Source organism: Phyllobates terribilis, unplaced genomic scaffold (genome assembly GCF_046119375.1).
Source record: "Phyllobates terribilis strain yellow unplaced genomic scaffold, ASM4611937v1 Scaffold_1__5_contigs__length_1240528914, whole genome shotgun sequence".
Lineage (NCBI taxonomy): Eukaryota > Metazoa > Chordata > Amphibia > Anura > Dendrobatidae > Phyllobates > Phyllobates terribilis.
Window position 1 is genome coordinate 434,399,964 of NW_027362761.1, and position 12,967 is coordinate 434,412,930.

General features: G+C 37.9%; 1 protein-coding gene across 4 annotated transcripts in view; it reads left to right on the forward strand.

Annotated features, from left to right (window-relative positions):
* Nucleotides 1-12,967, forward strand: part of EFNA5 (ephrin A5) — a 547,216-nt gene that overhangs the window by 529,146 nt on the left and 5,103 nt on the right. The window contains exon 6 of one of the 4 annotated variants that reach the window (XM_073677599.1): nt 5,135-5,191. The exons of 2 other annotated variants lie outside the window; for them this stretch is intronic. In XM_073677599.1, the coding sequence (XP_073533700.1) occupies nt 5,135-5,191 (57 nt within the window). Of the gene's footprint in view, nt 1-5,134; nt 5,196-12,967 lie in introns of all 4 variants that reach the window. One more of the 4 variants, XM_073677616.1, reaches the window with a different exon arrangement.

The following is a 12,967-nucleotide window of genomic DNA, read 5'->3' on the forward strand; positions in this document are numbered from 1 at the left end:
CGGTGTCCCCCAAGGTTCAGTTCTAGGACCCCTGCTCTTCTCCATCTACACCTTAGGCCTGGGACAGCTCATAGAGTCTCATGGCTTTCAGTATCACCTCTATGCTGATAACAAACAGATCTACCTCTCTGGACCTGATATCACCTCCTTACTAACCAAAATCCCACAATGTCTGTCTGCTATTTCATTCTTCTTCTCTGCTAGATTTCTAAAACTTAACATGGACAAAACAGAATTCATCATCTTTCCGCCATCTCATTCAACCCCCCTAACTGACCTATCTATCAACGTCAATGGCTGCCCACTCTCCCCAGTCCCTCAGGCTCGCTGCCTTCAGATAACCCTGGACTCTGAACTCTCCTTCAAACCACATATCCAAGCCCTTTCCACTTCCTGCCTACTCCAACTCAAAAATATCTCCCGGATCCGCACATTCTCAACCATGAATCTGCAAAAACACTAGTGCACACCCTCGTCATCTCCTGCCTTGACTACTGCAACCTCCTGCTCTGTGGCCTCCCTTCCAACACTCTCGTACCCCTCCAATCCATCCTAAACTCTGCTGCCTGACTAATCCACCTGCCCCCCCGCTATTCCCCGGCCTCTCCTCTCTGTCAGTCTCTTCACTGGCTCCCCATTGCCCAGAGACTCCAGTTCAAAACCCTAACCATGACATACAAAGCCATTCACAACCTGTCTCCTCCATATATATCTGACCTAGTCTCCCGCTACATACCCGCACGCAACCTCCGATCCTCACAAGATCTCCTTCTCTACTCCCCTCTAATCTCCTCCTCCCACAATCGCATACAAGATTTCTCCCGTGCTTCCCCCCTACTCTGGAACTCTCTACCCCAACACATCAGACTCTCGTCGACCATGGAAACCTTCAAAAAGAGCCTAAAGACCCACCTCTTCCGACAAGCCACAACCAGCAGTAACCACCACTCCACCAATACCGCTGCACGACCAGCTCTACCGTCACCTACTGTATCCTCACCCATCCCTTGTAGACTGTGAGCCCTCACGGTCAATGGACAACTTTTCATGATGTCCACAGGCCGAAATTGTTAATAGAGATTGAAAAGAGTTGTACAATGGTGCTTGAAAGTTTCTGAAACCTTCAGAATTTTTCTGTTTCTTCATTGACCTAAACTACATCAGATTTTCCCAGATGTCCTAAAAGTAGATAAAGATAAACAAGTGAGTAAAACTTATTGTAGTTTGTAATTTTTTAAGTGTAAAAAATAATTGAATATCACATGTCTGCGAGTGCCAAAATTTGTGAATCTTTGCTTTCAGTATTTGACATTACCCCCTTGTGCAGCATAACTGCATCTAAACATTTCTGGTAATTTTTGATTAGATCAGCAAATCAGTTAGGAGGAATTTTAGCTCATTCCTCTCTATAAAACGGTTTCAACCCTATTATTTTGGTGGGTTTTCTCCCATAAATTGCTAATTTCAGATATTTACACATCATTTCGATACGATTAAGGTCAGAACTTTGACTTGACCATTCCAAAACTTTAACGTCATTCTTCTTTAACCAATTTTTTGCTGCATGTTCAATGTTCTCTTGAGATTTAGCTCATGGACATTTTCCTTTAGAATTTGTTAAATTGAGCATTCATTGTTCCATCAATGATGCCATGCTGTCCTTGTCCATATGCTGCAAATCATAAAAGCATGATACCACCACCATTTTTTACAGATGGTATGAGGTTATTATGCTGTTTTCTGAGGAAATGTATTTTTTTGTCTCCACACAATTCCACAAATGTTTTGTAAAGATTATAGTTTGATAAATCCCTTTCCTTTTCTTTAAATAAAACAGGCTGTCCACTCACACCTGATTGTCATCCCATTGATTGAAAATGCCAGACTCTAATTTCACCTGTAAATATCGACTAATCTTTTTGAAACTAACCTACTTGTGATATTGGGGCATTTTCCTCATTTAAAAAAATGACTGTCTAATATTTTTTACACCTTTAATTTTATTTGGTTCTCTTATCAACTTTTAGAACTTTTGTGAAAAACTGTTGCAGTCTTAGGTCAAATATAAACAGAAATATCGAAATTGTGAAGGGTTTAAAAACTTTCAAGCACCACTGCAAGTTCTTTGCTCACAAATGATGAAGCTCAGGTATTAACTTTGCCAAGTGAAACTTCAGAAGGGAAAGTTTGAAAAGTCCTGAGTTAGTTAACTCAATTAAATCCTAGCAAATTTTCTATGCACTAATGGAAATAATGCAGAAATTCGAAAATACCAGATTGTTTATCTCTTAAGTAAAAAGTAAATGTGCATATCCACGTTATGTAAAATATATAAATCTATGCTAAAGTATACTAATATATTCTACTCAAATAAAGTCAAACCATAGGCTGTCCACTAGTTTAAGAAAGAAATATATCAAATTAATTAAAATCTATCATCTTTGTACCCTATTTGATATTCCACATGTATAGAACATGTTTTCTGAAGTTTACACACACAGACATGAGGGTACTATAAATGCCAAAGCTATACTTTTATTTTACATAATCTGATATAAATTGACTCTCTTGTAATCAAGTTGAACATTTTTTCTGATCTACTTTCGCAAGTAATGTGTTTTTTTTTTTTTTTTTTTAAACTTTCTGGTTAAAAATAAAAAGTAAATAAGTAAATCAGGAAAATTTTAGACATGTGTGCATATAGTGAGATATCTTATGTCAGAACAATATGGTGATGTTATTTGTGAAAAGACAGAAATTATGAAAACAAAGATATACAGTAACTAGCATCTTAATTTAGTACCATTGTGAACATGGCTGTAAATTATAAATTTGCTGCAATTCTTTCAGTGTTTTATATATATTAAAACTTATAATTAGAGATGTGTGAATCGATTTGATACTAATTGAATTAGTGTCAAATTTTTATGAATTTGCGGAAGCCTGTGAATTTGAAAATTTTATGATTCATTTGGTGCAAATCACCTAAAATGAAAGTCACCATTTTACACATTGCATCAACCAGAGAAGGATCACAACATCAGGCATAGTTTCCCCATAATTCCTTCCAGCTATCACATCAAATGATATTGTACAGCCAATCAGAAGGAACTATCATAGCCTCTATAAAAGCAGAAGCAGGAAATGTAGCAGCCAATGTGTTGTGATTCTGGATAGTGACAGAATGTCATAGTCCATGCTTTAGCCATAGGGAGAGAAAGACATAAAACATTGAAGAATCTGTCCAGATAGTGTGTGATAGCAAAGTATTGAAGAAGAAGAATTTATGAAGAAAACAGAATAATATAGATTTAATTTGTAGGGAGTGAGAGATAGGAGAGTCTTTGTGTCTGTACAGCAGGGCAAGAGAAAGACTTATAGCTGGCTGCTGCTTGCTTGATCAGTGTCTTGTCAGTACAATTAAAGTCATAGGCGTACTTTGGATTTGCAGTAAATGAAATTTCCTGATAAAAATTTGGCTAGACTGGCGAATTAGAATTTCAAAATATTTAGTCATCACCACTTACAATATATATAACTATAGACGTAACCACACTGAGAGAGAGGAGGAGGTTGTCCAGTGGAAAATCATTGCCTAAATGCAACTTTTATGCTTGGCCATTCTATTACAATGAATTGAGAATCTCAATCAAACAGTTAAAAATTTTATTTAGAAATAAAGATAAGAGTTCAGATGAGGTGGATTATGATAGCATTGTTCTAACTAGAGATGAGCTATTATAAATGAGTGAAATTAAATTTTTGTAGACTTTTTTTTTATAAAACTTTGTATTCTCTATATCTATATACTTTGAAGTTCACTGCTTGAGAATTCAGGGAACTGGTAACCTAACCAACCACGACTGCCATTTTCTGAAGCAAATGGTTAAAATAATACTGATCTGACTGCTCACCTTTCCCACCACTCCCCACAGTCCACTGTCTGATCCTGCACGCCTCTTCTTTTCCCCTACCTACAATGCATGCATCCTCTTGGATCTCCTCACTCCAGGCCCTGGATTCTGACATAACTAGACCTCTGACGTCACTGTTTGCCATGCCATCACGATATATGTCATGATGTCACAAAATTATGATGTTCGTTGCCCAAGTAACTGCAGTGACTTTTGAGGCCTAGTCAAGCCAGAAGCCAGAACCTGGAGGCAAGAGGCCTAAGAGGATGTACTTGACAGAGGAAGGGGAGAAGAAGAGGCACAGAAGACTGAATGGTGGGCTGCAGGGAAAACTGTACATGTGAGCAGTGAGACAAGTATTAGTTTTTTTTGTATCCTATGTTTATTATGTAAATCTAGTTTCCCTGTAAAACCAGTCCAATTTGGCGAGTTTGAGTCTTAGCAGATTCGATCTCTAGTTGTAACTGATATCACTTGACCCTGGTCTATAGCTTCCTTTACTTTACTGCTAAAAAGCATTTTAATTATTATAGCTGATAAGTTAGCTGAGCAAATTTACCATAAGTTACTTTAGTCATTGTCCCTTATTTCATTGTCTTTATCACATCACAATGTTGTGTTTGGGCATTTGGTTGGCATTTCATGCAATTTTATCAATGTACCTACATTACCACCCACAAAATGCAATTCCCATAAATTTGACTTCATGTGTTATAAAATGACTTCATTTTCCCACAATTTTACTTAGACAAATTATTTGATTTTAGGATCTACCTGGTTATATCTACTGTGCAAAGTGTTATGTTGTTTAAAAATTTCACAAAATGTCTGCATTAATGTGCATTGTGACTTAGAGATAAACTATTATGCACAGACATTTAACATTTCCAATTTTAATATTAGGCACTAATCACATAATAGCATAAACAATACATCGAAGACACCATAATTGTCTGTGTACTATCCAAACAGTCCATAAAAACTAACACAAAGTTGTACTATTTGGAAAACTTAACAAGCACAATACTACACTTAATGGTGGAATATGCATTCATTTTCTATCTGTTCACCTCCACAACACACCTAAAGCTTCCACTATAATCCATCACTTTGCTCTGTGTTTACACAGTTTGCTTTAAACACTCAATAGCTCACAATCTAAATTACTACAACCGCAGCGTATATCCTTCCCAAGTGGTACTCCTCTCTTTTCCCTGCAGGCTTCGATTTCACTGAAGCACCAAGTTACCCTGCCAATCTGACAAGCACAGAACTCAGTCAGTGAGATGAATCTTTGCATTTTGTGGGGCTAGAACTGGGGAAGGGGTTTACCATGAAGCTGTGTGTTTGGCTGCTTCTTCCACCATCCTTGCCTGTCGTTCTGTAACTTGTGTTTAATTACATTTTCCAAATTAATGAATTATTAAGATATGTCGGAGAGAGAATTTATAACACCGGCAAAAAACACCCCATTAAAATTCTGCACATAATATATCAAAATTTGAAAATTCCCAAAATATTGTCTTGCACCCTGCCAAACCATTCATAATCAAATTTGTGTTTGCGAATGAACCAAATTTTGAAATAATGTTATACAACTACATTTCATCCTAAAACCATAATTCCCCTTGAATTTAAATGTTACCTCATTGGAACCCTACTATTAAAAAGTTAAACTCGCCACTAAAGTAAAGTCTGATTTAAGGACATGAAACCGTAACAACAACAACCGGAGAAATCTAAAAATGGCCAAGACTAATGATGGGTTTGTAAATGTCGACCACCGCTGTTAAAGGATCACCAATTGGCTACATGCAAGCTAATCGGTGATTGTTTAGCACTTCCGTTCTCACAGAATGATCACTAACACAATCGTTCTGTGCACATAAAATGAAATTGTTCTCGGCAGCACATCACATGTCCGGTTTACATAGGAAGTTGAGCTGCTGAGATCAATGATTTTTAAGTTGGCTAAAAAATCATCGCATTTGACATACAAGCATTTTGCAATGACTTGTTTGTCGGGTGCTTGCTGGCTTGTTTACACACCCTGCTAGTCGAGAATGAAGGTTCCTATCAGCACTAGTTCCCCAATTATCAGAACATCTAAAAGTAGTGTTATAGTAGTCAACCATAGATGTAATGACTACCTAGAAGTATTTCATACAGGACAATATTTCCAATCACTTATTGTGCATTGTCTTGTGTGGGAAATTCTCAAATGGCTGTTGCTTAAACGGTATAGTTTCAATAGTAGCTGTAGTAATAGTAGGAACAAGAACTTAAAAAACTATTAAAGGGTTTGTATGGGATTTTTCAAAATAGGCTACCAGTAGGCATGTTGATAATATAAAATCAAAAGATCCCCCTTGTTCCCACCAGACAGTTATCTTCTCTGGAGCAATGACATTTTGCATATCCAGTCAATCACTGGCCATATATGATAGTATCACCAATGATGCTATTGATTGGCTGCAGAGGTTACATGCATGTATGGTGGAAACCACCAGAGCATTGGCACTGAACCTGCAAAGAATTGAACAAGTGAGTGTTGTTTTATTATCTTTTTTTTTAGTAATTTTATCAACTTTTCTGATGTTAGCCCAATTTTTTAAAAATGTTATACAAATTAAAATTTTTGCCTAACACACAGCAAGACATGGCAACAATATTAATGAATCAGAATATAGATTAATTTGATGATATAGACAAGATTATAAACAAGATTTGGTAACTAAATTTGTTTTTACTAACATAGATATTAATATATTTCTGTTTTACTGTGCAAGCTATTTTTGGATAAGCAGCAATTGCACTCATCTTGGTTGTCACTTATGAAAGAGATTCTCAGCAAGTAAGACAATGTTCACACTGAGTTTTTGAAGGCATATTGGGAGCCGATCCTCACCAAAAATCCTCCTCAAAAACTGCTCCAAAAACCCTTGGGCAACTTTTCCAGTTATTTTTATTTTTTTATAGGAAATCCACATTGCTGTTCACCTGAAACCTGCATTGCAAAACCACCTCAAAAAATGAGCATAATGTACAGCAAATGACATTCCTGCATCCGTGTTCAGTGTTTTATTTCTTTTAACCATTTCAGGGTTCGGAAACCGTGAAGCGGTTGCAATTCTTTAGGTTCATTCTTCAGGTGGCTTACACTAGAAAGTCACTTGTTAGTTACAGTTTAAAACAAAGAAAACAGATGTTTGAGATAGAGCCGCGACATAAACTTTGCCAAAACCAAAAGCAAAACTGCTTCAGAAAAAAGATCGACAATGTGTGCCTGAAACAACTTTACGTAGGAAAATCTCGGCATGTCCGCTGGCACCTTAGAGATGCTCTGTGTGATTACCCTAAGGCTATGTGCACACAGTTTTTCAAGGATTTTTTGGAGCTGACACTGAGGAAAAACTGAGCATGTGCAAAGTTTTTTGAGGAAATTTTTGGAGCAGAAACTGAATGGAGACTTTCCAAGATCTCCTCCAAATCATAAGACTCCTAAAAAAAACTTTGAGGTTTTGCTCAGTTTATTCTCCAAAAACCCAGCAAAAAGACTCCTAAGGTATCTGTACATGGAGTATTTTTGCTGACTTTTCAGAGCAGAAATGGAGCAGAACCTCTACGTTTTTGAGGAGTTTGTATGCACATAGCTTTGGGGTATCTACACGTGGCATTATTAGATGTTGGTGCAACCGCTGAGTTTTTCCAGGAGCAGCTGCTTCGGTCTTTCAATCTATACTCCCTGTAAAGAGCACAGGCAGCTTTCCGACAGAAGCTACCACAAGAATGAGCAATGAGTTACTTTTTTAACCGCTTCAGGATTACCGAACCCTGAAGTTGTTCAAAAAAGTCAAATAAGACAGAACATGTGCACCGTAGTGTTGTGCGAGCGTGCTCTGTTAACCTTTTCACCGAGCACACTCGGGTGCTGCCCGAGTATTTTCGGCGTGCTTGGCATCTATGCTCGAGCCACAGCGGCTGAATGTGTCGCGGCTGTTAGACAGCTATGACACATGCAGGGATTGCCTGTTTGTTAGGCAACCCCTGCATGTTTCACATCTGTCTAACAACTGTGACACATGCAGCTGCGGCGGGTTGAGCATAGATGCTGAGCACGCCAAAAATACTCGGGCAGCACCCGAGCATGCTCGGTGAAAGGGTTAAACGAGCACGCTCGCGCAACACTAGTGCACAGTAATGTCATTTTGATTCATTGTCCATTTTATGGGGCACTTTTTTGTCATGTGAACATACCTTTAGAGAAGCTTTTTAAGCTGTTCAAAAACAACTTGTAGAAAATAAGAAAGTGCATGTCACTTCTTTGAAGTAGACCTTGAAGAACACCTCTTCAAACAAGGACTGCCTAATTAAAAGTCTGCAAAGATTAATTGAAAATAAAGAAAACAATTCATCATTTTCCTGAGGCAGCTTTGCTGGAGGTATTGCTCTTGTCCTTGCAGCTGCTCCACTGCCGGCTTCTTTTACTCTATAATGTGTAGTATATAGAGTGAGCAGCTTCCTAGCAGAAGTCACTTGAAGAATCAGCATTCCACTTCTTATAAACACTTAGGGCTTCAGAAGAAGCAAGTGACATAAAACAAACATGTGCATTGCACAGCAATGTCATTTGACATTGCTGTGCATGATGTTCCTTTTTATAGGGAGCTTTTGTGACACTTTTTTCAGGTGCATTCTGGACGGAATCTGTCTGAAAAAAGATATTTTGTGCTGCAAAGCCTCCTCAAAAACTAATGGCACTTCTTTTACTACTTTAGGGTTTGCGAATGGCCATTCTTCAAGTGATTATTATGTCTGGGAAAATTTGGCAGCTGCACTGGTGTCTAAAAGAGGCCGTGTGCAGGTAGCCCAAAAAAAGTTTTCAAATGTGTTTGAGGTGGTTTTTATAAGAATTTTCAAGTGGATGCACTTCAAAAATCTCTTAAGAAAATTCTGTGTGAACATTTTCTCAGCGAAGCAACTTCAGGAAAATGCTGGTGGTATTTTTTCTGAGATGGCTTCCCCAGAGGTACTGCCATCATTCTTGTAGCAGCTCAGAAGAATGAGTATGTTACTTGTCAAATGTTTGAAATCCCTGAAGCAGTTAAAAGAAGTGACATTACACAAAATATGTACACAGCAATGTCATTTTGACATTGTGCATTATGTTTATTTTATGGGACGCTTTACGGTACTTTTTCAGGTGCATTTTGGACAGAAACCGTCTGAAAAAGACATCAGGGGCGATTAATTAAAGCTTTTGTGACTGATTTGTGGCAAAAAAAAAACTTCAATAAGTCATATTTTTTGGGCAAACGCGAGGTTGCCAATAAAAAAGCAACTTTTGGTGTGTTCAAGCTATTCTGGAATGGGGCGAGGCTTGGCGAACGCTTTTACACCTCTCACCTGACAGCCCCACTATCAGTATTCGGACAGTATTTTATTCTCAGGAGTAGGAGCCAAAGCTAGGTGACGAACAATCAGAGAAAAGGTATAATAGAAACAAGTCACCAATTCTGCATTTATCACCCACTCATGGTTTTGTTTCCCACTCCTGAGAAAAATTACTGACCGAATACTGACCAAATACTGATAGTGGGGCCATGGCCTAAAGCTGTAAATTTGATGGTAAATTCTGAGAAGCTAATCAAAGTAACAACCAGTATAGTCTGACTTTGGGCTGCTAATATATGTAATGATGGGCATCAATGTAATGTCCAATTTTCATTTTCCGGGAGGTAGCAATAATCATTACAACTAAAATAATTGTTTTTGATCTCTTATGTTAAATCACTTATCATTCATGTTTCAAAATAGTTTCTAATTGTTCATGGCAAAGGGGTTTGTAACATGGTAAATATCTTATCTTGCAATCTGCCTTCCCAATTTAAAATAAATCACAATAGTCATTATATTGTGGCTAAGTTTTGGTATCTATGAGCAGTGTATCAAACTCTGGTACTGATAAATTAATATATGTACATCTTTACGTTATGGGTGGGAATGCTCTTAAAAAGTGCCTGTACACCTTTGTTAGCTGTCACCTGACTACCCCAATACATATGAACGTTCATCTTTACAGAGAATTCATATATTTTCAATAGGAAGAATTGAGGAAGCCGCTATCAGACATCTCTGGCCGTGTTTTATTTGCATTGAGAGCAAAAGGATTGGGTATTAAATTCAACATGCCCAAAGCTTCTATGGGAGAAACTCCATGCACATAAGATGGTTGGCCAGGCCCAGCAAAATTGGTGGGCTTGTCTGACTTTAATATGTATGAGAGGTGTATGAATTTCTAGGATTCAGAATTTATGTAACTGTTTTGTAAATAGACAGATTATTCCTATTGAACAACAGCAGGCTGCATCATTACATCTTTGGCCAGCTTTATATTGATCGATTAGCTATTGGTGATTGGATGAGCCGCTATGTTCAATGGATTGTCCAATCACAATCAGCATTCAAAATTTTTAAAATCTTTGCAAGTCTTGCTTTTATCAACCCTCCAGCTGTCTGTGCCTGGAAAGCACAGAACTCTGAGCAGCTCATGTGAATAACTGAAGCATGGTGGAAGAATTTGCTCTTTAATGTTATTTAGTGTTGAGCACTTGTCTTAAGCAATGATGATTTCATAAAAACAATGTTATCTTGAGAGCGGTTCATCAATAAGCTTACCAGATAATCTGATTTATCAGGGGCACGTGTTTAATATATGAGGAATCTCTGTAAAAATCTATGCGTGTTAAAGGAAAATAAAAGGTTTTCTGCCGAATGGAAAATGAAAGGGAACTATGGGGGAGATTTATTAAAACTGTTTTTCTTTTGCTATCCTCTCCTCTCTCCAGTGTGACTGTTGGCAATCACCAGGTGTATCTTTCTAGTACATAACCATTGGGAGGCATCACTTAATTTCAGCCCACAAATGCTCGAATCACAGTTTTCAGAACCCTATCATAGGTTCAGAGAGGTAATTTTATGTTCCGATGTTCTTCAGAGAGCTCCATCTCTCCTACTAAAACAAGGCAGCACACAATGAACACCATTATAAGTCAACGACGTCCATCGGGTACTGGTGATGTCCATTGTGTGGTGGATCTGGTAAAGCGCTTTGGCTTCTGTTGTTAACAGATGCCAGAATGCAAAGGCGAAAAGAACCTTACATGAAACTTCTGGGCCCCATACAAAATATGCAGTATACCTCTCTGCCTATGATGGGACTTTTATGTGACAGTGGCATTTCAGGCATGGGGACAGGGAAAAACAGATACTTCTGAACCCAGTAACAAAGTCACCAAGACTTTTCGTATTCACACCAAAATGTTACTCAAAATGGATGCAAAATGCATTTAATGATGTGCCCCTGATTCAGACGTTTATCTTGTAACTTTTTTTTTTTGAGTACAGTGCGGATAGGCACTTATTTACTGCCAGCATAGTACTACCATCTGAGATTGAATTCTTTTGGTTCCCAATACGAACAGCATGTTGTATGTCTCAGAAAAAAAATTAGATGGATGAATATTCTCTTATCTTGCAATGCCATTGTTGATAAAGTTTTCAGTTTCAAAGTTTATTTTTGCGAGGTCACTTTAAAGATACATTGTGGATCTGCATAAAAAGCAATTCCCTGATACAATTCCTTGTAATTGCAGTTATTTCCTTTTCATTCCATTACTTTTATATTTACAGATTTTAGACATTCGTGTTGCACATACCTGTTATATCCGTTTTTTTTTTCACGGATACAGCACGTATCCATTATAATCTATGCTGCTATTCATATATCTGCCATTTTTCACGGCCCGTGTGCCTGTACAAAACTCACAGTGACATGTCCGTTTTTCTCCAATATCACTGATGAAGAGGGTCAATTCAAGTCTATGGGTCTGTGAAAAACACGTACAGCACACGGATAGTGTTCGTGTGCCATCCGTGTGCTCTCCGTATTTTACATTGCTAAGTATAGGAGAAGCTTTATAATTTACATTATTTATTTAACCATCTGTGAAAAACACTGATGACATTAATAGTTAAAAAAGGTACATTGATGACACTGGTAACATTTATTTATGTACGTGTTTAAACACGGATGTGTGAATGAGGCCTAAGGCTGCATTTACAATGGCAAATTATCATAAATGAGCGTTCTTATGAAAGCTTGGTTGCCTATAATCATCAGGTGTAAACAGTCTGCCAATCACCCATTAAATAAGCAAAAGCGATCGTTCTTCAAGTGAAATGATTTTTAAGCTTAATTAAAAAACATTGTTCTCAGCAGCACATATTCTGTGTAAACAGGGCTTGTGCTGCCGAAAACAATGACAGTCTGTGCACACAGAACCATCTATTACCAATTGGTTCTGTCCACCTGTCTAAACAGATTATTGAATGACCGCCTATCAGCAAACATGTATTGGCGGTCATTTATTAGCCATCATCTGCCAGTGTAGACCCACCTTAATTTTGTCAGGCTTCCTCCCTTTATCTGCCTTGTCTCTCACGATAGCCTATAGTCTGGGCTCCATTGTTAGACATATAAGGCAACTGTGGGTAATTTAAACTCTACTTTCTGCATCAAAGGTAACCTTTCATAATAAACATGGCTTTTGATCTGCTGTCAGCATGTAAAAAAACAGACGAATCTAAGCAGAATTAAAATAAAATTTTATGGGAAATTATTAAGTATAGATTGTAATTTTATGTAAATCCCTGCTCATTATGGACTAAGGAGTCCATTGGGCGGCTTTAGAGATACAGTAGCTGTCAATCATAAATTGCAAACTATACTTCGAACAAAACTATATGGGGGTGATTCATCATGGCTGGCAATTCCATCACCAATCTTGATGAGGGGGCATTTTGGAGTAGATACCTCTGATTCATCAAGAGGCTCATGCATCTTAGTGAAGCAGGCTAGGCATGTGGTGGCATGCGCCACTATATGCGCTTCGCCACAAAACTCACTCCATTCCTTGCTGGAGTAAGATTTGTTGGAAGCGAATGCTACCACTAGTCATGAATTTAACAAACAAGGTGGCCCTGCCCTTGTA